Raw genomic sequence first — 23,220 nt, forward strand, 5'->3', positions numbered from 1 at the left:
ACCTGGGATGGTCATAACAGGTGCTGGGTCCAGCTTCAGTGTGGGCCTGATGGTGTCCACCTCACAGACGGCTGTGTCCAGTGTTGAGCCAACACTGACCTAAGGAGGCTCTGTGATGGGGGCCCTGGAGGTGACACTGGGTACGGGAGCATCTTAGGGACCCTGCTGTCCCCTCACCAGCCTCACGCCCTCACCCCCCCCCCCCCAGGTCTCAGCTGCCCCCATGCTCTGTGACACCTGATGGATCCTGAAACTGCATCTTAGCCTTGCCACTCAAGACCTGGCCCGAAGTTTTTTTGGTTTTGTTCTTTTGTTTGTTTGTTTGTTTTTTTGTAAAAATCAGAAAGCAAGAAACGTTACACTGTCAGAAAAAAAAAATGCCTTAAGTATAAAACGTGGAGGAATCGAAACATATCACCTGCTGGAGAGAGACGCTGTGCAAAACTGGCTTGTTCAGAAGCCACCAGCAACATGTGCCTATGCCTAATATTTTTTTTAAGGAAAATAAAAAGAATGCTAGTTATGAGATTTTTTTTTTTAACGTAGAAGAAAATTAGCAAGGAAAAATGCCTTTGGTGTTTTTTTTTTTTAGCTTTTTTGCATATGTTTTGTAAGCAACAAATGTTTTTGTATAAAAGTTTCATGTCTCTTGCTATTTCTGCTGCTGTTTCTAGAAGTGACCGTTGCATTTCATGAGCAACCAGATTATTAAAAGTTGTATTAATGAGGCCCAATGTAAAGCCGAGGTGCCTCTTGGTAGCCCAGCTGCTGAACAGGGATGGTGCATCTGGTTTGGCGTAAAGTGGTGGGTGGGCCTTTCCCCACCCCATCCTCCCTGCCTCCAGATGGAGGACACCCCGGTTTCTCAGGGCAGCGCGTCTGCAGGGAGGTGCCACCCTTCCAGGTGAAATGCCAAGGGTCCTCCAGAAGCAGCCTGGTCCCCGAGGCACCTTCCCATGGCCTGCTGGTCCCCACAGCCCTCCCAGGGACCCCTCAAGCTGCTCACCCTGGAGCTCACAGATCTCTCCAAGACGGGGGGGTTTGTTGGGACTTAACGTTCCCAGGCACGAGGACCGCAGTATTAGAGTCCGGTCTCAAGGTGTCTCCTCTGACCTGGGAACCCTGGCAGAGGGGGTTGCAGATTGAGGCCTGCACAGAAAACTGCCCCCCCCCTCCACCAAGTGGCCATCTTGCTGTGGACGGGTCAGAGGTGGGTGTGGACAGAACTGGGAGAAGATGCAGGATCCCTGTGCCCAGAAAAGGCCCCAGGCTGTGCACCTTCCCAAATGACCACCCAGCTGCAAAACCAGGAGTGGACCCCATGTCCAGGCCTCCCCAAGTCCCCTCTCTGGTCACACGTGTCAGCAGGGGGACCAGTTGGTCCCTGGATACATGTGAATGTCCCAGGTTTATATTGAATGTCCATGTCCGTGGTCACCCTACATGTCACCCAGGTGCAGGGTCATCATGCATGCTGGGGTCTTGGTTTCTTCCCTATCACCCCCCGTGTCCCTCACATACGCCTTAAGGATCCCCAGGCTGGCTGTGTTCACCAGCAGCCCCCCCCCCACCAGCTCAGGCATCCCCTCCAAAGACCCCCCTCAACCCTGTTCCCAGAGCACCCAGGGACCTCCTGATCCCACATGACTGGAATTCTCCAAGGTTGGGAGCGGGGTGCCCCAGAGCTGGCACCAGGTGGGACACCAGGCTCTGAGACTCATCAAGATGGCAAGAAGCCATCGGCTTACAGGGACTACCTGGTGACTCCCTTGGTCTGTTGGGTCTCGTGTCTCTTTCGGGGAACTTGCCTCAGTTTCCCTTACTCTGCTTCTGGTTTTGCCCGTAGGTCCAGATGGGCAGGGTCCAAGGATCTGAGGCACCCCCCCACAAGGCCCGCAGACTTTGGAACTGTGTGTTATATACTGAATTTAAATTACAGATATATAAAAGAAAGATTAACCCAGCACATAAGAAATAGCACTGGGGAGGAGGGGAAGAACCAGAGTTATTTGGGGGGTGGGGGGGTTTGTGCTGAGTGCCTCAAGATAATTGGTTTTCAAAAGTTTTTTTTTAAGAAAAATAATTTTATACAAGTGTCCACACGGCTGGCTGGAGTCTGGAATTTTTAAACAATGCCCTTTCAAAAGTAGGTTGGAGACCTGTTCTGTACTTAACAGCACTGTAGCAATAAATGTGACATTTTACGCCAATGTTCAGTTGTGCCCCGGATCTCTCGGTGGCTGTGTGCTTCTGAAGGGGAAGGGGGCCTGAACTCATGCACATGGGGGCAGCTTGTTGAGTGGCCTGAGCGCATCCTGGGAAAGTGGCACTGGGGATGCAGGGCTTCTTGGGGCTGTGAGTACCCTGGGGTGGCTTATGGGGTACTTATGAGGGAGGCATAAACCCACAGGGATAGATTTCTCACATATTCTGCAGCTCAGAAGTCCAAGATCATGGTGTCACAGGCCCCGCTCCCCCCTAAGGAGCAGAGCGTCCTTCCTGCCTCCCCCAGCTGCTGGGGGCTCCTGTGTCCCTGGGCTTGTGGCCGCAGCACCCCATCTCTGCCTCTGTCTTCACGTGGCTTCTCTCTCACCATGTGTCTGTCCTAATAGCCCCCTCTATATAGACACACCTGTCACTGCCTCAGGGCCACCCTACTCTAGTATGACCTCGTCTTACTGCCGTCTGCAAAGACCCTCTTTCAAAATAAGATCCCATTCACAGGCACCAGTGGTCAGGATTTCAACATGTCTTTTTTGGGGCACACAAATCAGCCGCAACAGGAGTCTGACCAGGAAAGGAACCCACAGTGAATCCTTCTAGAACCAAAGACGTGCATGAGGCGGGATCCTGCACTTGTATTGGGTTCCTGGTGAGTTGGGACCCGGAGTGGAGCATGCAGAAAAGCCGTTTCCCAAGATGCTGTCTGTTGATTTTTAAAAGGAAAAACCCACTAAGTTGTGCACATTAAATGGGTGAATGGCACGGTAGGTGATTTATAGCTCAAAGGGGTGTAAAGGTGCCAAAATCCTCACCAAGTGAGGCGTCACACCTCTCCCAGCAACAGTTGGCTCCTTGGAAATTTCTAGGAGAGACTGCTTGGCTCAGCTCAGAAATGTGGTGGGCAGGGGACAGGGCATGGTGATAACGTGTACGGTTCACTGGGTGCCTGTCGCAGGCCTTCGACCGGGCCCAGGGCAGCCCTCTGGGCTTTCTGGAGGCCACACAGCCAGAGACTGATGAGAATCCTTGGAGCCTGGCCTCCCAGAGCAGTCCTGTCACCCATGAGCCAAGAAGGGAAGGGACATGCCAGACTAAGGTGGGCACACCCCTTACCTCCGTGGTGGGCATTCTCAGCCCATGCTATGCTGCGGTGGGTGGTGATGGCCCCAAGAGAGATGCCGCGTCCGCCCCTGGGACCCGTGGATGGGGCCTTACAGGCCAACTGCAGACACTGCAGGCTGGGTCCCAGACCCCCGCAGTAAAGCAAACCATGACTTTTTGCTGGTGAGGGTCTGACCTGCAACTTGTAAAAACTGCATCATCTGTGAAAGCCAGTAAAGTGAGGTCTGCCTGCATCTGGAACTAGGTCTTTTCAGATGTAATCAAGGGAAGGCTCTGAGATGAGGTCATCCTACATTGTCCAGGTGGGCCCCATAGCAATGACAAGTGTCCTTTGTAGAGACACAGACACAGGGGGGAGGCCACGTGAAGGGGGAGGCAGACACGGGTGCTGTGGCCACAAGCCCAGGAACACTGGAGCCCCCAGCAGCTGGGAGAGGCAGGGAGGATTCTCCCCGGGGCCTCGGGAGGGAGCGCCACCCTGCCACAGGGGATCTCAGACATCTGTCCCCAGAACTGGGAGAGAATTGATTTCTGTTGTTTTAAGCTGGCCAGCACCTCTGCGAAATGAATAGCATGTGCCCTTTTAAAACATCCAAATGCAACAGGACTCGCACACGTGGCTGGTGGGAATGTGAGCAGATGCAATGCTTTACAAAAGTGTGGCGGTACCCGTGAAGTTAGTGTAACGTCCTACATCAGTTATACCGCAATTAAGAGAAAGTTTGGCGGTTTCTCCAACAGTTAAACAGATGCCTCCCTATGAGCTGGCCCTCCAAATCCCGGCACCCACCCAAGAAAAACGAAGACACAAGTCCACACAACGACCTGGTCACGATGGCTCATCGCGGCTCCATTTGTAATAGAAAAAACCTGGAAGCAACCGGAATGTCCTCCGACACATGACTAAACACACAGGTCCACACACTACATGGAATGCGACTGCAGCAGAAGGAACAAACCACTGACACACAACGGCTGGGTGACTCCCAGGATAGTTACGTTCTGGGAAGAAGCCAGACACCAAAGGTTCCCTTTACAGAAAAGTCTAGAAAACACAGACTGACAATAGCATAGAGCAGATGAGTGGTGGTTAGGGCTGGGAGGGATGGAGGAAGTGTGCCATCATCTCAGTGCTGGTAGTGGTTTCACGGGCATGCACATGTCCGAATGCCAAGTTGTATGTTTTAAATACATGTATTTTTGTATGTCAAATATACCTCACTGAAGTTGTAGAAATTTAAAAAGCATTCATGGACAGGTGACTGACAACACAGAGTGTGGCCTATCCACACATGGAGTGTTACTCGGCCGTGAAAAGGAGGGAGGCACTGACACTCCCCACAACATGGATGGACCTTGAACACATGATGCTCATGAGAGAAGCCGGACACACAAGGCCACACAGGGTGTGATTCCACTTATGGGAAATGTCCAGAACAGGCGCGTCCACAGACAGGAAGTGGGGGTTCGTGGTTGCCTGGGGCAGGGGCGGGTGTGGGAGTGACTGCTGATGGGGACAGGGCTTCTTTTAGGAGAAATGAGAATGTTCTGGAACTACACTGAGCTCCTTGCAAATGCACTCAATGCCACTGCACTGTACATTTTTAAATGGCTTGCTGTCCACCTTCTTCTCTGGTCATAGAATCCTAGTTATTCCTTTTTGGGAATCCCCTCCTCCACCAGTTTCAGCCGTTGTCCTCATATGAGAGGGGCTGACTCTGCCGTTTCCACAGCAGGCTAACAAGGACCAGCCTTGGGACATGTTCTGTGATTACTGGGAAAGAGGTACCATCTTCCTGTAAGGACTGGTGGAAAGTCAACGCAGTTTCCAGGTGATGCTGACCAGCGAGGGAGGGTGACACAGAAGAAAGAAGAGCTAACTGATGGAAAGATTTGTAATGATACTGCTAGACTCCTGGATCCAGCCATGCCTGAAGCTATCCAACAGGCCATAAAACGTCCTTTTTTTCACTTATGCCGTTTCTTTGTGGTGCTGTTTTTTTTAATCACTTGAAACGAAGAGCACTCTGCCCTGTGAGATAAAGTACATTATACAGAAAGGAGTGGTGGAGGCAGGGCTTCAGGAACTGCTGGATCCAGGACCTGCAGCGCCAGGCCTCCATGCCCACCCCTGCTCTTCTTTTCAGGAAACTTCCTTCTTTCTCCTCTTCTCTCATAATCTTCGTAACAGCCACTACGCCCCCCTTTTTAAGTTTCCGTCAGAGTCAGGCTTTTTCAGGACCTCTCTGAGACTAAGCTCAAAAACTCCCAGAAATTGGAAAGACCAAGAAACCAGATCACGGTCACTACGGTGTTTCCCCGAAAATAAGACCTAGCCAGACAATCAGCTCTAATCCATCTTTTGGAGCAAAAATTAACAGAAGGCCCGGTCTTATTTTACTATAAGCCCACGGCGTCGGGAGCTTACCTCCTGGCCTGCTGCATCCGAGCTGGGCCGGAGCGAGCCTGGGCCTGTGCGGACGGCGCACCAGCTAACGGGAGACCGGGGTGCTCTCGGCACCGAGTCGGCCTCCTTCCGCAGCCGGGAGGAGGAATCACCGCGCTCTCAAATGAAAACGTGCCGAAAATTTCCGGGAACAGACAATTCGCGAGGAGCAAACAGGTTCGGGGAGGAACTGTGTTTTGGCCACAGCCTCGCTGACAGCGGGTCAATGACAGCTCCAATGCTCCAGAAGTGGGTTCAGATCGCAGTCTGCGCCTCTGTGCGACGCTGGCACGTCCCTTCTCCGTTTGGCTTGTTTCGTTAATTGTAAAAGTTCTGGCACGTAGTAAGTACACGAAGTCACCAGCCAAATTTCATGGGTCGTACTTTATTGCCAGAGGCCGCGCGTACCGGGGGCGCCACGCTAACCACGGGGGCGGAGACACGTAGAACGGGAGCACTCGGCTCCCCCCGGCCCTCGTCTAACCTCGTCTGAACCTCCCCGGAAGTGACTGCAGCGTCTTCCGCACGCAGCGGCCGCGGGCCCAGGCGTGGGGCGGGGCCTCCGCGCGCCTGCGCAGTGCGTCCGGGCTGGGCGGAACCAGGGTCACCCTGAGCCACAGACGGTGCCGCGATGCTGAGCAGGTTCCTGGGCCCGCGCTACCGCGAATTGGCCAAGAACTGGTGAGGACGCAGCCCCCGCCCTTCCCGGTCCGCGCCGCCGCCGCCGCACGGCCCCCATCAGGGTGCGCACCACTGCTCGTGGGCCGGGGCCTGAATCGTGCCGGGCAACAAACGAAAGAACAGGCGCAGAGAGGCGGAGCGGTCTGTCCCGGCACACGTACGTGGCGGGCTCTTGACCCCGTGGCCGAGCCGCTCTGAACCTGTTTCTCTGCCTCGTACGAGACGCCCACCCTGTCCCCGCCCAGCACCTTCGGCTCAGCACTTTGGGCCTGAAAACTGGTTCTGTATGTTCCTGGCTTTGCTTTTGACTTTGTGATTTTATTGGGGTGACCCCCCCCCGTGGCAGCACGGATGGGGTGACCTCTGCGGGGGGTTGCCTAGTGTCCATAACGTGAGGCGCTACGAGGGGCCTACACTTGACAGTCGTGTCCTCGAGCTCTGGCAGGGAAAGGGGTGGGAGATGCTTCTGGATAGTGGCTCTGGCCTTCAGGCAGACACTTGGTGGTGAATGACAGCTGGGGCGACCTGGCTGGGAAGGTGAAGGCCATCGCTGGTGTTAGGTGAGAACCACCAGAGCCCATGCAGTCTCTCAGGCTGTTGGCCTGGTCTTCCCCTAGCTCAGCTGGTCCAGTCTCATCTGGGCTTGGTCACAGCAGCGACACACTCATCCAGGCTTTCATTCAGTCAGGGAGCACTTACTGAACACCCACTATGTGCTAGCATCTAGCACTGTTGGGTGCCAGAGACATTAACGATAAACAGAACGTTTGTGGCTGACGACGTTCTAGTCAGTGGACCAGAGAAAGTAAACAAATGAGATCTGTGGTATGAGACTGTGTGTCTTCAGGGGACTGATTCACCCTCTCTGTGCCTTCATCTCATCAGTGAAACAGACCCTGATACACCTGCCTCCTTCAGTCGTAGGCTGTTGCAGGGATCGGCAAACCACTATAAATTGTAAACACGTGCCTGCACACAAACATTAGCTTTTGTTATGGTGGTAATAAGCATGGGGTGTTTTGGTTTTTTTAGCAGCCGATTCCTCAAATAAAACCGTAGGCAGATCCCAACATGAAGGCAGATGGGAGTGGTCACTTCGGGGTCTTCTGTGTGTACCCACCCCGCAGGATGTGTCCACGGGCTGGCAGGGGCTCAGAATGGGGAGGGGCTCACATGTGCTGCCAGGAGGTTGAGTTCCCAGCAGAGCCTTACCTCCGCTGTCCTTTGCAGGATCCCCACAGTGGGCATGTGGGGCACCGTGGGTACCATAGGGCTAGTGTGGGCCACCGACTGGCGGCTGATTCTGGACTGGGTGCCCTACATCAACGGCAAGTTTAAGGACAACTAAACCTACCCTTCTTGGACCTCTCTGGTAAGTCTCAGCAGCTGTTGGCGGTGAAGCCCATGATTCCCGCATGGCAGAGGGGTGAGCTTCCACAAGGCGGGTTCCCTGTGCTGTCAGGGCAGGAAGGCTCACCTGGACTATTCATCCTGGAGAATCCTGCCCGCCGGTGGAGCTCTTGGGTGGGCTCTCCAGGCACCTCCAGCCTGTCAGCACAGAGGCCGGTCACACATCTCCTAGGTGGCATGGCTAGCTCTGGTTTTGGAGCCTGGCTGCAGTGTCTGTGTCCCCCTCACTGCTCAATGCCTCTTCTGTAAGAACAGGAGCCAAGAGCCCTCTGCTCACTCTCCCTTGTCCCCGTGCAGGTGGCTGGTGGTGATGTCTGCTGCGTCTAGAACAACGTGAGCCCTCAGCACAGACCTCAAGGAGGTCCACAGCGTGACTTAGGACTTTCTATAGTTTTGGAAAATAACTTTGATGTGAGTGCACACAGCATTAAACTTCACCTTGAAACCTGCGCCGCCTGGACTTGGTTACCCTGACTGCGGTCCTAGTGGCTCGAGTGACCCGCAGTCCTCTCACCTCTAAAATTGTACAGATCGACTTGTTTCCCAGTCGCTGGCAGAAACTGATTAGTTAAGATGTGTTTAATGGATAACACCTGCAAAGTGTATCTATCACTACCTTAAGAAACTATCCTGTGAAAAACATTTTCAGTATCTGTGGGTAAGAATTAGGGAGTGATTATCTGGGTGGTCCTGCCTCAGGGCCCCTCATGAGGCTGCAGTTAAGCTGCCAGTGTGGACCGCCTCATCTGAAGGCTCAACCAGGGCTGGAGTGGCCCCTTCCAGGATGGCTCCCCCACATGGCTGCTGGCGGGAGGCCTCAGCTCCCCCACGGGTCCCGCTACTGATTGCTGCCCTCTCCCCCCAGCAAGTGATCCCAGAGAGAGAGCAGACAGGAGCCACATGTCTTTTGCAAACTCCCCTGGGCAGTCTCTGGATTCTGTTGTCACTGCACATTCCATTTTCTAGGACCACATCCCTGAATCTGGCCCACACTCAAGGGGAGGGAGAATCAGGCTGTTTTGAAAGGAGGAACTTCCGAACTTATAGACTTGTGCAACCATCACATAAAGGGTACAGTGTGGCCTGTCCCGTCCCCGGTGCCACTGCGCAGTTCTCGCCAACTCTTGTCAAGTTCTTGAAAATTCTAGAACCTTTATACAGAGATAAGCATATCTGAACGTGTTTATCTTTGTAATTACAATTTTTAAAACAAGAAAGTCATGTATGCTGGAAAACACACCTAGCAATTAAGAGCAGTGCCCTCCTCGGAAGGCCGGGATCCCGGAGTCCTGGGTTCGGTACTGAGCTCTGCAGATAGGAATCTAAGGCATCAAACCAGCTTTGTAACCTGGTGACAAGGCGCCTGCCTGGCCACTTAGCCCTTCAGTCTGTGAGGGAGCAGCCTTCTCACCAGAGGCAGCAGCTGTCAGCCAGCTGCCCCTTGGGGAACCCAGGAGGATAAGGGGCATGAGGAATCGTGAGAAGTAGCACTCTCCTGAAGACTTTAAAATAAAGTGACACTTGCCTGCTGTAGAGTTGGGTTTCCCGCCCAGGACCTGCCTCCAACCTGAGCAAGAATTACCGGCTGGGCTGGGAAGACACCTGTGCCGGAGAACCAGGTGTGCAGACCATCCCTCTGCCTCCTAGGTGGAGCCCGCGGCCTTCCCACCCGCATCCTCCCCACATCACCCCGAGGGCCGTCAGCAGATCCCGCCCTAGCCTGGCGCCGGCCACAGCTGTCCACTCATTGAGCAATCTTAAGCACCTGCCCTGGGCCGGCCAGGCTCTGCCACGTTGGAGCACTGCAGCCAAGGAAGAGACTGAGGGGGGAGCGCCACCTGTATCCCCTGGCTAAGGAGGGGAAGAGGTTTTGGGGAGAGGGAACAAGGGGGGAACGAGGTTCCATAGGAAGGTGCTGGACCTCCAGACGACAGATGGTAGATGAACCAAGGTGGAGGTGAGGAGAGGGGGTGTGTATTCCCGGATTCTGAGGCGTCAGAAAAGCGTTGGCTGGGACTTGGGGTGGTCACCGACAATGGCCACCAGTGAAAGAGACTGGACATTGGGAGGCCAGGGGAGGGGCGAGACAAAGGTCCGGCATTAAATGAGCATCCTGGAAGCCACGCGAGGACCAGGGGACACAAGCCGCCGGATGGCGCCCGCAGCAGGCCGCTCGCTGGCGGTGCCGCGGGTCGGATGCCGCGTGCCGACGCAGGCCCCGCCCTGTCCGCATGCTGATTGGCGCCGCTGCCGCGGGGCGGAGCCTACGCGGCGCCTGCGCAACACGCGGCCCCGCGCGAGGGCGGGTGGGCGGAGCGGGCCCCCCGAGCGGGGGCTGGCGAGAGCGGGGAGGGGGCTGAGAGGGCGGCAAAGCCGGCGCGCGCCCAGCTGGGGGTGGAGGGGGCCTGCGGGCCGGAACAGCCACGGCAAGTGGCGGTGGCGGCGGCGGAGGCAGCTGAGGCGGCGGCGGAGACCGGGGGTCCGGGCAGCGGCGGCGGCGGGCCGAGGAGCCGGGCGCGATGGAGCGGAAGAGGTGGGAGTGCCCGGCGCTCCCGCAGGGCTGGGAGAGGGAAGAAGTGCCCAGAAGGTCAGGGCTGTCGGCCGGCCACAGGGATATCTTTTACTATAGGTGAATGAGCGTGCCGGCCGGGCAGGGCCCCAACGGGCGCCTCCCAGCGGCCTGTGCGGCGGCCTGGGCGCCCCGACCCGGGCCGCGGCCTGGGCCCCGCGCGTGCGTCGTGCGTGCGTGCGTGCGTACAGTCGCGCGGCGGGAGCCCGGGCTACTGCGCGTGCGTGCCCGCGCGGGGCGGCCCTCCCCCCGGCCCAGTGCGCGTGCGTGCGTGGCGGCGCTCCCCCCTCCCCCGGCCCAGTGCGCGTGCGCCCCACAGCGCGGCCGCATGGCGTGCGGACTGGCCCCGGGCGATCCCGTAGCGGCCTTTGTTGTGCGGCGGCGACCAACCTGCCAGCGGGACGAGGGGCGCTCGGCGCGGGCCGGACGCCGCTGGGAGGCAGGGGTGGGGGCTGGGTTGTCCCTCTGATTCGCGTCGCGCGCTCTTGGAGCTGTGCGCAGCCCGATGTGGTGGGCGATCAGGGGTTTCGGGGCGCAGTTTCCTCTAGTGGCCCGGGAGGACGTGCTAGGAATGTAGATTCCTGGTCCTCCCCAGTGTGACCGGGCTCCGGAGCTGCGTGTTTTTAAAGGGCCGCCCCTCCCCGTTTTGAAACGTGTTCCGAGGGCGCCTTCCCCCGCCACCCCCCGCTTGTGGTGGTCCCTCCGTTCGCAATCTGCGGGAACGCGAGACTGAGCCCTGCACGCACGTTATTGGTCTGGGGCTTTCAGAGTTTTACCCCAAATGGGAGGGAGGAGCTGCCTTCGTCTTAGAAGAAGTGGCCGGAACCCCCTCCGTGGAACAAAGAATTAGTGGGAGGCTCGCAGCCCAACCCCAGACGGTTGGCCACCTGCTGTTGGCCTCCCTCCCCTTCTTTTTTCCTGGCAGTAGATGTTTTTGTTTCTGAGCCAGGTTGAACGGCTCCCTCCGCTTTGCTTTAGGTCCCTGGTGAAAGAGCGAGCTGGATACCTGCCACGTGTTAAACACCAGCGGGGGCGGGACGGGGGGGTTTTACAGCCGGTTGTGGGCCCAGTAATTTGCTCGGTGAGGCTGAGGAGAGAGGCAGAACCCCCAGTCCATCCTCTAGTACTGGGGGCCACCGTGGCCCTTTGCTGGTCCGTTTTGAGAGAATGAGGAAGTGAGCAGGGAAAGGATGGTAACTCACCCGGGACAAGCTGAGGATCTGGTTCCGGAAAGTGCAGGGCAACGATTGGGAGCAAAACTAGGCCCCAGATGTGTACTGCAATCAGCTGGACTCTAACTTAAGCATTGACAGTGGCACTGTAAGCAGCTGCTTCTTAGGGACAAGGGTGCATTCTCCTCCGCTGCCACCTACTGTGACATCACTCCCTTGCTGGCTCTTGAGAAAATCTAAATCCCTGTAGTTATGTCTTCCTGGGTCAGTAGACTGGCCTCAGGCTAGCTAGAAGCCATTTGCCTCAGTTGATGCCAAGCTTGCTTGTGTGCTGGCTTCTTTGTTTTAGGATCCAGAGGCTGATCCAGTCTTTGCTTCTAGTCCTTTGTTAATTTAACAAATCCCTCTGTGGCACCTTCTGGGTGTAAGGCACAGCTGGATCCTGGCCATTCAGCAGGGAGTGAGACCCCACCCTCCCCTCCTGGGTGACAGCTGAGGCACCAGTCTTCATCTTATTACTCCTGTAGTTACCTGTGGTGACAGACACTGAGAAGTGCAGAGATCTAACTGAGGCTAGGTCAGATCAGGGAGGGCCTCTCTGAGGAGATGACACAGCTGACCCCTAACAGTGGAGTCAGCCAGGCAGCAGGAACGGCCTGTGCAGAGGTCTGGGGAAGCGCAGAGCTGACTGCAGCTCCAGCTAACCCCAGGCCAGCGTGGCTGGAGTGCCCTGAGACCATCATCACCCCACCTTGTCCCCACTCTGAAGCCCCAGCCCTGAGCATCGGTTTCTGGAGGTGGGGAGAAGCTCCACCTCAGGACTGGACAGACATGAGTTCAGGTTTCACACAGCTCCATTGAGAGTCAGATTGAAATGGGAGAGGAGGGGGCTTGGGAGCCAGCACCACTCCCAGGTCTATGGCCGAGTGACCCGCCAGGTGTCCCCCTGTTCCAGTGATGGGAGATTGGGGGGCGTGGTGTGACATGGAACTGCAGGGTTTTCTGGAATGTAGATTCCTGGCCTCCTGGAACCCCCTGCTGAACCAGGCGACTGGGCAGGAGCACAGATTTTCCTGGTTCTCTTAATGCAGAGAGGAGGCTGCTGAGTCAGGCAGACCTGTCCCCTGCTCCTAGCCCTGCCTCTGGGAACATGCAGGCCTTGGTTTCCTGGTCCAGAGAATAGAAGGGAGCAAGTGTGTTCTTTGCAGGATTGCCATGGAGAGGTGGAGTGACCCCACAGACCGTCACTGAGGGACTCACCCACCTACCCTTCCACCTTGATGACCTGGGCCTAGCTTTGATCCCAGGGTGTGCCACGAGGGTAGGGTGGCAGGGTGGGGCATCTGGTAGCAAGTGGGTGTTTTCTTTGTGAAAAGTCTCACCACTTGACATTTTCTATCCAGGCAGGAAATTGAGGACTTGGGAGAAGTGAGTACCCTAACCTAAGGGATAATTAATTCTTTGAGACGTGCAGAATAGAGAGGACTTTTCCAGAAGATCTCATTTTAAAAGTAGAAATATACTTATGAAGAGCAGAAAGGGCTTAGCATATCCGCCACTTCCCTGGGCAGCACGCTGAGGTTGGCCATAACTAGCTGCACCTTGATACTTGGGCTCACTGGACGGTGCAGGTCACAAGCTTCCTTCTGGGTGTGCTGTGGACGCCCACTCACTGGACCTGGCGATCCTCGCAGCAGCCCCTTCAATAGATGAGAAGCAGAGGTAAAGGGGAGGCAGGGGGACCGAAGCCAAGTTTCTGTCCTGCATCTCCTCAGGCCCTGAGTTCCACGCTGGGTACTGGCCCCCATCCCCACGGTCAGCTGCACTCCACCCCAGTGTGTGAATATCAGGGATGTCTTCCTGTGTCAGTACACATCTGCAAAACCTTTTTTGAAAATTGAGGTGTAATTCACGTGCCGTACAACTTACCCTTTCAAAGTGTACGACTCAGCAGTTTGTAGCACATTTCACAATACGTGCACCCATCACCACTCTAGTTCCAGAACATTCCCATCACCCCAAAACGAATCCTTGTGCCCATTAGCGTGGCGCCTCGTCCCCTCCTGGAGCCCCTGGCACTCGTTCTTTTTAAACAGCTTTATTGAGCTAGGGTGCATGCACCACACATCACCCCCTTATGGGGTACAATTGAGTGGGTTTGGCGTATTCATAGACACAGCCATCACTCCAGAAAGAACTGCAGGCCCTTTAACTGTCTGCCCCCACCCCCAGCCCTAAGCAACCACCTGTCTTACTCCCTGTTGTCTGCATTTCTAAAGGCCGACCAGCAGTGGTGGGTCACTGCAGGCAAAGAAACGGTGGCGAGTGTTTCACAGGGTCCCTTCTTCCCTGTTTGTGGCTGTGTCTGAAACCCGAGTCAGGGACTTGGGTTCCTTTCTGTTGCCCTGGGCACGTGGGCTGGGTGTTCACATCAGCCCGCACAGAGCAGAACAGAAAAGTGGATCTGGCAGAAGAGTCCTCGATGGCCTCAGAACCCGGGGCCATGAGGGCTCTGTTCGGGGCACCCTGTCCTAGTGGATATGGCCAGGCCCAGGGAACTAGCACAGCTTCCTGGTTCCCTCATCCCGGGGGAAGGGGGGCACACATCCTGGTCTCCTTCTGGCTGTAACAGGTCCCACACTGCCCTGTGTTGTCCCTCATCTGCCCTGTGCTGGGCCCTCTGGAGCAGGCCTGGAGGGGGCAGCCAGGCAGTTGCCTGAATTAGGGGCTTGTCCTGGAGGTTTTCAGAAAGACACACCATGCCCCTTATCTGTCACCTCCCACTGCCTTCCCAGCCCCTGACAACCGTGAACCCACTTCCTGTCTGTGGATGTGCCTCTTCTGGACATTTCCCATAAGTGGAATCACACCCTGTGTGGCCTGTGTGTCTGGCTTCTCTCATGAGCACCGAGTGTTCAGGGTCCATCCACGTTGTGGTGAGTGTCAGCGCCTCCTTTTCACGGCCGAGTAATATTCCAGAGTATGGATGGACCACACTGTGTTTGCCATCAGCTGCAGGACCTTTGGGCTTGTCTACCTTGTGGCCATTGTGAATCGAATGCCGTGAACATTGAGGTGTGTTTTGCATGGGCGTATTTTCATTTCTCAGGGAAATGCCTCGGTGTAGAAGTGCTATTTGAGCGTTTGAAGCACTGCCGGGCTGTTTGCACAGTGGCTGCCCAAGTTGAGACGGCTGTAGTGTTGCTGCAAGCTGGGCGTTGACTGCGCTGTGCAGTGGCCCTGTGGGCGTACCTCGTCGTGTGCTAGAGAGCCGAGCAAGGTGCAGAGCCGAGCAGCCAGGTCCTGACGGCGCCTGCTTTCCAGCTTTCCCAACATGCCTAGGTGGCTGTCTGGGGTCCTGGCCCCAAATCTTAACATAAGACTTTACCACCCAGCCCCCCAGGAGGCCCTGTAACTACGAGGAGACTGCTGTTAGGGCTCGTTCCTCAAATACTTGCTACCTTTGGGTATTTTCTCAAGAACCAGGCATACTTCTGTTTCTGGAATGTTCTGGAAATGTCAGCCAGGCTTCCAGAGCTGGGCCCCATCCTTCTGTAGGTGTGGGCACGTTCATCCCAACTCTGGGCCTCAGCGTCTGCGGTTGGCCCAATGTTGAGGGGCGTTGCCCAGTACCTCCTACAGCTGCTGACCCCTCTCTGTCCACAGCCCGAGCGGGAAGAAGTTCCGGAGCAAGCCCCAGCTGGCACGGTACCTGGGCGGCTCCATGGACCTGAGCTCCTTCGACTTCCGGACGGGCAAGATGCTGATGAGCAAGATGAACAAGAGCCGGCAGCGGGTGCGCTACGACTCGTCCAACCAGGTCAAGGTGAGCCACCCGGTGCCACGCTGGGGTGGGAGTCACCACGTTGCACCCACTATGGGTGGGAGAGAGCTGATTCCATAATCGAGTTCACTTGCCCTAGTGTTGAAGTCATAAGGACTCCCTGAGGGAGGTGTGGAGGCCACAGAAAAGCAGAAAGAAGATGAGACACTGTCTGCCATTCTGTCCCTAGAGCTGGCCCGGCACAGTCCCCAACTGTGTCCCCCAGTCTCTGATGGACGTATGTTCCTTGTCCCTGCCCCAGCAGCAGGACGGAACTGGCACAGGAGGCGAGAACAGGGCAGGTGTGCAGCGAGAGCCTCACTGAGGGCAGCGAGTAGGCAGGGCCTGGACTTGGCATTGCCTCCGGGTCCATGGGTGCCATGGGGTGTGCTAGTAACTGGGGGACACAGGAGCCAGGCTCTGGGGGCCTGGGCGCCAGCTTGCATGTCTCCGCAGGGCAAGCCTGACCTGAATACGGCCCTCCCCGTCAGGCAGACGGCTTCCATCTTCAAGCAGCCGGTGACCAAGATCACCAACCATCCCAGCAACAAGGTGAAGAGCGACCCCCAGAAGGCTGTGGAGCAGCCCCGGCAGGTGGGCACGCACCCCGCATGCACGCACACACCTGTGCCAGGCCACGGCCGGCTCTCTGAACCCTTGCTCTCCTCCCAAGCTCAGTCCCCTCTTCAGAGCCGGCGTCTGTGGGTCCCTCAGCCCAAGTGCTGCAGTCAGGAGCGATCACCCCAGAACCAAGTTCCACGGGGAGCAGAGCCTTTCCCTGGCCCCGTCCACCACACGGACAGCTGCAGGGGCACTTCGGGCCTCTGCAGGCCGCTGTTGTTGAATAGGTGGCTGAGTTTTGTGAGGGTTGTTTTAAGTAAGGTCGTGCATATACAGCTTTATAACTTGCTTTTCAAAAACCAAGAACTGTCCGTGTTTTCGTGCGTATTTACAAATGCCCACTGGCTAGTGGAGTATGCGACAGTCATCTTTTGGGAACCATAAATCGTCAGTGTGGATGGTGCGCCTGACATCCTAGGTCTTTGTCCTGCCCGAGGTTGGGGTTGGCGGTTCTCTGCCCTGGGAGGACAGGCCTGGGCGCTCAGCCCCCTGGGTCTCCTGCAGGATGGCGCCCCTCAGGCTGTGATGCTCCCATTTCCCACGTGGGGGCGCCAGCAGCCCCAGCCAGTGCTGGGAGTCAAAGGCCATCTTCCCAACTGCCCCAACTGCCCTGGATCACCTGCATGTGGGTGTGGGTGGTCATCCCGTGGGTTCATGTCTGTCTGTCTGTCTGGTGGCAGCTCTTCTGGGAGAAGAAGCTGAGCGGCCTGAATGCCTTTGACATTGCAGAGGAGCTCGTGAAGACCATGGACCTCCCAAAGGGTCTACAAGGTAACCCTGGCCCCCAGGGTGGATGGGGGTACCCTCCCCCTTCAGCCTTGGACCAGCGGGGCAGCCGCCTGGTTCCTCGTCAGCATCAGCTTCCCAGCCTGCGCTCCTGGGCCTGTAGATGGCCTCTCAGCCCCAGCACAGCACAGCTGGGGGCGAGGTGAGGGCTGGACCAACAGTATGTGTCTGTCCTAGGGGTCCCAAAAAGATTCGGGGTGCATTTTGCTCCCCCTGAGACACAGTGTCTTCCTTTTATGTCGTGAGAGCAGCTGCCTGACTGTAAGGGGGAGTTGGGAAACAAAATCCGGGGCTGAGGGGCAAAGGTCAGTGCTTGGTGGTAACCGCCCCTCCTGCACCCTTGCAGGTGTGGGTCCCGGCTGCACAGATGAGACCCTGCTCTCGGCCATTGCCAGCGCCCTGCACACAAGCACCATGCCCATTACTGGGCAGCTTTCGGCCGCTGTGGAGAAGAACCCCGGAGTGTGGCTCAACACGGCCCAGCCCCTCTGCAAGGCCTTCATGGTGACCGACGAGGACATCAGGTAGGCGCCCTGCCTCCCCGCCGTCTGGCTTGGGGCCGGTGGACCTCCAAGCTCCCAGGAGGGGTGAGGCCTTCATGTGCCTACTGGGGGGGTGGGGTGCTGGCTGTGGGTGGCCACAGAGGAGGGGGCTCCAGAGAATGGCAGGGAGTGTGGCACATGACAGGAACAGGAAGTACTGGGGTAAGAGATGAAGCTAGATATGGCCTAGGGCCTGAGTTGCTGGTGCCCAGTGTAGGTAGACTCCCCCTGGGGGGCATCCTGGCAAAGCACTGGTACGAACTGGCCCCAGACAGGAAACAGGCAAGCACACTGAGACCTCACAATGCCAGTGCACACCTGAGGGCAAAAGAAGTCAGCTCTCTGTGGACCCCACACAAAGAGGGGACTGGAAACCAGAGCAGCCACAGTCTGAGTGGTGCATGGGGTGGAGGCATGGGGGGGCTTCCGGTCTCAGAAGCCAGGGCTCAAAAGCTTCATGGGGACGAGAGAGCCCTGTGCCCCCTGCGAGGCAAACACGTGGAACTGACACCATGCCCACCTTGAGCTCCTCCCAAGGGAAAGGGCAAGAGAGAACACTGAAAGGATAAGAACACGATTATCCAAAAAGACTAGATGGATTTTTAAAGCTCACTAAAATGACAATACTCGGGTCACGGGTTAGGCAGCGGATTTGGTCCTATCTGGAGAGGAGATGAGCGGCTGGCGGTGCAGAGCGGGCTGAGAAGGATGGAGGGAAGGGACTCCCACAGGACGAGGGCCTGGCCAGCACTTGCCAGAGCTGGTGATAGACAGAAATATTGGGTTCACATTGCAGTGAAACTGCAGAACTGGGGATAAGGGGTGGCAGACGCGCGAGCAAACAAGGCAACAGCCATTTTCTTGGCTACAGTAACGGAAGCCTAGAGACAGAAAGCCATTCCCCACCTAGAATTCTACCTGCAAAGCTGGTCGTGCACAGATGAGCGACACTCTGGATGGAGACAGTGGACTGGACACTCATGGTCTTTTCTCCATTTGCAAACCCACTCAAGTGATAGCAAAAGAGCTCTTGTATATGATAGACCACAAGGGACAGGCAGACAGGCGACTGCCTGTGCTGGGAGGGGGCAAGTGGCCAGAAGACCAGCGCTGGCTGGGGCAGTGCCTGAGGAGAGGGCGTGGCCAGTGGAGCGGGGGTCGAGCGTGGCTAAGCACGCGGGGCCCACAGGCCTGGCACAGTGGCGTGTACCATCCAGAAGGCCGAGTCAGGGCCACTTGCTTGAGAAAGCAGCGTGGGCTGTAGGCCAGGGCTGGAGGAGCCTCGGGCCCCCAAAGTGACCAGTCCACATATGTCTGCACGTCCCTCCTTCCTGGACTCGTGCGCTGGTCCTCCTGGAGTCAGGGACATGCCCTGCCAGCACGTCCGTGTGTCCCCAGGAAGCAGGAGGAGCTGGTGCAGCAGGTCCGCAAGCGGCTGGAGGAAGCGCTGATGGCCGATATGCTGGCCCATGTGGAGGAGCTGGCCCGGGATGGCGAGGTGCCACTGGACAAGCCAGGTGCTGACGAGGAGGAGGAGGAGGAGGAGGAAGAAGAGGAAGAGCCGGACCAGGACCAGGATGTGGAGCACGTCTAGAGCGGTGCAGCCAGCGGGCGGAGCCCGGCCGCAGGGTGCACTCGGGCAGTGACACGGGGCGGGCTGGCCCCGAGGCCTTGGGACCTGGCCCGCTCCAGGTGGAGGCTGTGCTGCGGGAGCTCCAGGCTCCCTGGGGAAGCAGCTCAGGGGGGCCTGGCCCTCATGGGGGCCCTCAGGGCCCCTCCCTGTCTCTCCAGAGGCCCTGTGGAGGGTGCCTGCAGACTGCCCTAGCAGTGTTGGGACCAGGCTGGGCAGGAAGGTGGCCCCCCTCCCTTCCTAGGCCTGTCCCCTCCTCCAGGCACAGGGGCACCTCGGGGGCATGGCTGGAGGACGGCCCCCTCCCCAACCAACCCCAGAGCATCTAGAAGGGTCCAGCGTCTAGAGGTGCCGGGCACTCCTGGGCTGGGCCAACCGCACCCCTGTGCTCGTCACGGCCCTGAGCTGCTCACAGGCAGCCTCTCCAGTTCCCCACAGGGCTGGGGGCACGTTCTGCAGCAGTGCTGCCTCCGTCTGCGTGTGAGGGGCAGTCCTCTGAGCCGGCTGTCATTCCTGCCGGAAGGAGGTACAGGGCGGCGCCCCTCGTGCCAGCCAGCCAGGCGGAGCCGTGACGCTCGGAGCGTGCCCAAAACCAAGCGGCACGAACCAGACATTTCCCTTCAATAAACCAGTGGTACAAACAAGGCTGGACGTCCCGTCCCTGCTTCACCTTTTGGGTTTGCTGCACGTGGACATGAACTGTGGCCTTCACATCTGGAAACCTGTCAGCAGCCTGGCAGGCTCTGCTTGAGCGTCAGCCACCGGTGACGGAGGACAGGACCGCTCACAGCCGGGAGCATAGCAGGGCCAACCTCTGTGCCTTAGTCTACCCCTGTATAACAGACAGTGATGCCCAGGCTCCCGCAGCCGGGCCAGAGCTGGCCCTGGGGCCCAGGCTCCTCTGCGTCCCTCATGCCAAGGTGCTTTTATGGTCCGCGCTCAGAGCAGCCACCTCCCGGGAGGACTGGGGACAAAGGTTATCAGAATCCTATTACTTCCTGTCCCTGCAGTCCCAGTGCCTTGGGCAAGGGGTACCACCCTTCTCTGCTCTGTCCTAACTAGCAGCCTGTGACTCCAGATACTTTCGGCAATCAGGCTGCAGGTGGATGTCCAGGCAGGTGGGCGGTGACGTGGAAGCCCCTTGGAGCTCTGGGGGCCGCTGCCAGCTCGCTACCCAAAGGACATTGGCACGAGCCATTGAACTGCCCACACCCTTCAAAGTTAAGTTAAAGCACAACTCCTGAGAACCAGGAAGGCTTCCTGAGCGCACCTGGCAATCCCTGCGCTGCCCTGTGGGTCCTAGTGCCTGGCCCAGGCCACCACAGGCCCCCAGGAAGCTCCCTCCCCAGACCCTGGAGCCTCACACCTGGAGGGGAAGCCCCAGGTGGGGGACTGGCCCCTGCCAGCAGGAGGGCTGCGGGGGACTGCTGTAGGCAATGACTGAATAAAGCCAGCTCAGGCAAGCATGGTTGGAGCCTGGCTTCAATCTGAAGACAGTGTTTGTGTCTGGGATGGGGGCCTCACCCTGGAGCCCTGGGGCCTGTGTCCCATGTTTACCATCCATCCTAGGCTGGGTGATGACAGAATCGGGGCAGATTTCCCTCTGGCCCCAAGAAGGACCCCGAGGCAGACCTTCTGACCGTTCCCAGCATTGTTAGTGATTGTGAAGCTGGCGTGCAGGTTTCCAACAGACAGACACTTGGCGCCCCCAGTGCAGGCTTGGGGGGTCTTCAAGGACCTGAACTGCCCTGCAGCCTCTGGACCAGCACTAACAGGTCAAGTGGCCAATGCTAGCCTCCCAACCTAAAGGCTAGTGCCTTTGGGAGGACCCTGGCCCTTTGCCTGCCCAGCCTCCTAGGTCTTCTGTCCCCATCCCTCCTGACCCCCACTGCATGGAGTCTGTCCATCTCTGACTCCCTCACCCACGCACCCACACACTGAGTGGCCCTTCCACATACATTCTCTACAGTCAGCCCGGCCCACACCCAGCCATGGCCACATCTTCCAGAGGGGAAACTGAGGCTCAGGTTAGCAACTTGCCCAGGGGAACCAGCTACCATGTTTCCCCGAAACTAAGACATAGCCAGACCATCAGCTCTAACACATCAACTGGAGCAAAAATATTAACATAAGACCCGGTCCGTCGTATTAATTTTTGCTCCAGAAGATGCTGATGGTCCAGCTAGGTCTTAGTTTTGGGGAAACACGATAGAATGGGGTTGAGCCTGAGAGCTTGGGTCTCCCCAACTCCAGTGCCCATGCAGCTGACTGTACCCAGCCTCTGGCCTCGGGGACCTCAGGTGACACGGACCTCTGGTTCCGCATGAGGATGGAATACTCCAGCCCTGCCACAGGGCCTACCACACCACAGCCCATCCTGACACTGAGCCAGCCACCTTTCCAAGCTCCAGGGTCCTTCCTGAGTTCTTTTCCTCTCCACAGTGAAACCCTCAGGGGCAACGGCAACAGGGTTTCTGGGCCATCAGCTTAGGGACATCCTCACCATGGACACTGAGCCACCCTCATGAGACCTGGTGCCCAGCTGCCCCCAGCCCAAAGCGGGGAGAGCTTTCTGAAGCACATGCACCCGTCACTCAACTCATCTGGGACACCGCCTCACCTGTGTAAGCCTCATGTGGCCGCTGGCACAAATCACCATAAACTTTGTGGTTTAAACCACACACGTTTATTCTCTTCACAGTTCTGGGGTCAGGAATCTGGGGTCTCGGGGCTAAACCCAGGTGAGGGGAGGGCTGGTCCTTCCAGAGGCCCCGGGAGAACTGTTCCCCGCCTTTTCCAGCTTCTAGAGGCACCGCGTCCCTGGCCCGTGGCCCCTCCTCCATCGTCACAGCCAGCAGGGCAGCGTGTTCCATCTCTGACTCTGAGCCTCCTGCCTCCCTCTTATGAGGACCCAGTGATGACACTGGGCCCCCTGTAATCCAGGGTCATCCCCATCTCAGGGGCCTCGACTTAATCCCATCTGCAGAGTGCTTCGGCCACGTGAGGCAACATGTCTACAGGTCCCATGGATTAGGGGTGAATGTCTTTTGGGGGCCACTATTCAGCCCACCACAGAAAACACCCCCACCACTCAACCTCCCTCATCCCTGGTCCACCTTGGAGACGGGCCATCATTTGTAGCTAGGGGAAACAGTTTGAGCCCGAGATTAGATGATCTCAAACTTCCTCCATTTACCCAATAAGCATTTATTGAGCACCCGCTGTGTACCAGACCTTTAGCAGAACTGGTTCAGGTCTGGTGCCTACCCTTCTGGAGATCAGTCTCAAGGGAAGGAACTAGCCATAAGTTATTGTGAAGTAATTAATAATTCTGAGTGTTACAGTGCACAGAGAAATCTGGAACCCTAAGGAACTTGGGCTGAATGTGGCCTGGTGGTCAGGAAAGACATTTTAGGGTGGGGAAGAAGGGTCAGTCTCACCGTCCAAGGCAGGGGAGTGAGGGCTTTTAACTAGGGGAAGGAAGACAGTGTAGGTGGAGAGAAATGACTGGAGGCGAAGGGCAGACCAGCCACGAACAGCTATGGCTAAGGGACCACATGGGGAGTGGAAAGAGACCTGGGGCATGTGAGACTGGCGCCGGGAGGGGCTAGTGCAGGACAACAGGAGCAGGTGGCCCCCTGTCCCTCCTGGACGGCCCAGGCTCTTGTCCTGAGGATCCACTGCCAGCCAGGGACCTGGGCGGGGTCCCCTTGCAGACTCAGGCGGGCCACCGCACTGAGTCCGTCCAGCTCACAGCCCATTTGTCAGGAGAAATTCCATGGAGACACCGGATGGATCCTTCGCTCCAGAAAAAGTACGCTGCTGAAAGGGGCCAAGGGGCCAGGTAGCTTCAGAGCTGAGCACGTTGGGCTATTCCAGGAGCCTGCAGGACCAGGCGCCAGGCACCCCAGACGGTCTTCGCCACCCAGGACTCTGACCAGTGGAAACCAGCCAAAGCCCGAAAGCGCAGCCCACGTGAAGAATCCTCGGGCTCTGGCACACTCTGTGCTGGGGGATGTGGTGCCAGTGACCTCCCACGGGGACCAGGTGCGTGCGGGGACCGGCAGAGGCAGGAGCCCCGAGTGCGAAGGTCGGCCGGGTCGCGAGAGGTCTTGTGGGGCGGGACCCGGCGCCGGGGCGGGCAGAGAGGGGCCCCTAGCACCGGGAGGGCAGTCGCTCTACCGCTTCGCGGCGC

At 57.5% G+C, this 23,220-nt stretch overlaps 3 protein-coding genes across 21 annotated transcripts in view; all 3 read left to right on the top strand.

Annotated features, from left to right (window-relative positions):
• TCF3 (transcription factor 3) overlaps positions 1-6,292 on the top strand; it is a 51,613-nt gene extending 45,321 nt beyond the window's left edge. For 17 of the 18 annotated variants that reach the window (XR_013995158.1, XR_013995159.1, XR_013995160.1 and 14 more), the window contains one exon: positions 209-3,871. The gene's annotated coding sequence lies outside the window, so the exon portion shown is untranslated. Of the gene's footprint in view, positions 1-208; positions 3,872-4,086 lie in introns of those variants that run through there. The other variant, XM_081077105.1, reaches the window with a different exon arrangement.
• Positions 6,293-6,346: 54 nt separating this feature from the next.
• On the top strand, positions 6,347-8,331 carry UQCR11 (ubiquinol-cytochrome c reductase, complex III subunit XI). Its single transcript, XM_081077119.1, has 3 exons — positions 6,347-6,472; positions 7,703-7,844; positions 8,180-8,331. Exons 1-2 carry the CDS (start codon positions 6,423-6,425, stop codon positions 7,818-7,820), a joined length of 168 nt encoding a protein of 55 aa, XP_080933245.1. The 5' UTR covers positions 6,347-6,422; the 3' UTR covers positions 7,821-7,844; positions 8,180-8,331.
• A 1,904-nt stretch (positions 8,332-10,235) lies between these two features.
• On the top strand, positions 10,236-19,671 carry MBD3 (methyl-CpG binding domain protein 3). 2 transcript variants are annotated; one of them, XM_081077116.1, is made up of 6 exons: positions 10,236-10,415; positions 15,290-15,449; positions 15,903-16,040; positions 16,748-16,838; positions 17,200-17,377; positions 18,794-19,671. In XM_081077116.1, exons 1-6 carry the CDS (start codon positions 10,402-10,404, stop codon positions 18,987-18,989), a joined length of 777 nt encoding a protein of 258 aa, XP_080933242.1. In that variant the 5' UTR covers positions 10,236-10,401; the 3' UTR covers positions 18,990-19,671. The 2 variants fall into 2 exon arrangements, with proteins under 2 accessions (XP_080933242.1, XP_080933241.1); XM_081077115.1 differs by having other exon boundaries at positions 10,257-10,511.
• The last annotated feature ends 3,549 nt before the right edge of the window (positions 19,672-23,220 follow it).

The sequence above is a fragment of the Rhinolophus hipposideros genome (assembly GCF_964194185.1).
Source record: "Rhinolophus hipposideros genome assembly, chromosome: 16".
Classification (NCBI taxonomy): domain Eukaryota; kingdom Metazoa; phylum Chordata; class Mammalia; order Chiroptera; family Rhinolophidae; genus Rhinolophus; species Rhinolophus hipposideros.

Coding starts and splice junctions, on each gene's coding strand:
- MBD3 (XM_081077115.1), top strand. CDS start 10,402: ATGGAGCGGAAGAGGTGGGAGTGCCCGGCGCTCCCGCAGGGCTGGGAG. Junction 10,512..15,289: donor AGGGATATCTTTTACTATAG/GTGAATGAGCGT, acceptor CTCTGTCCACAG/CCCGAGCGGGAAGAAGTTCC. Junction 16,839..17,199: donor CCTCCCAAAGGGTCTACAAG/GTAACCCTGGCC, acceptor GCACCCTTGCAG/GTGTGGGTCCCGGCTGCACA.
- UQCR11 (XM_081077119.1), top strand. CDS start 6,423: ATGCTGAGCAGGTTCCTGGGCCCGCGCTACCGCGAATTGGCCAAGAAC. Junction 6,473..7,702: donor CGCGAATTGGCCAAGAACTG/GTGAGGACGCAG, acceptor TGTCCTTTGCAG/GATCCCCACAGTGGGCATGT.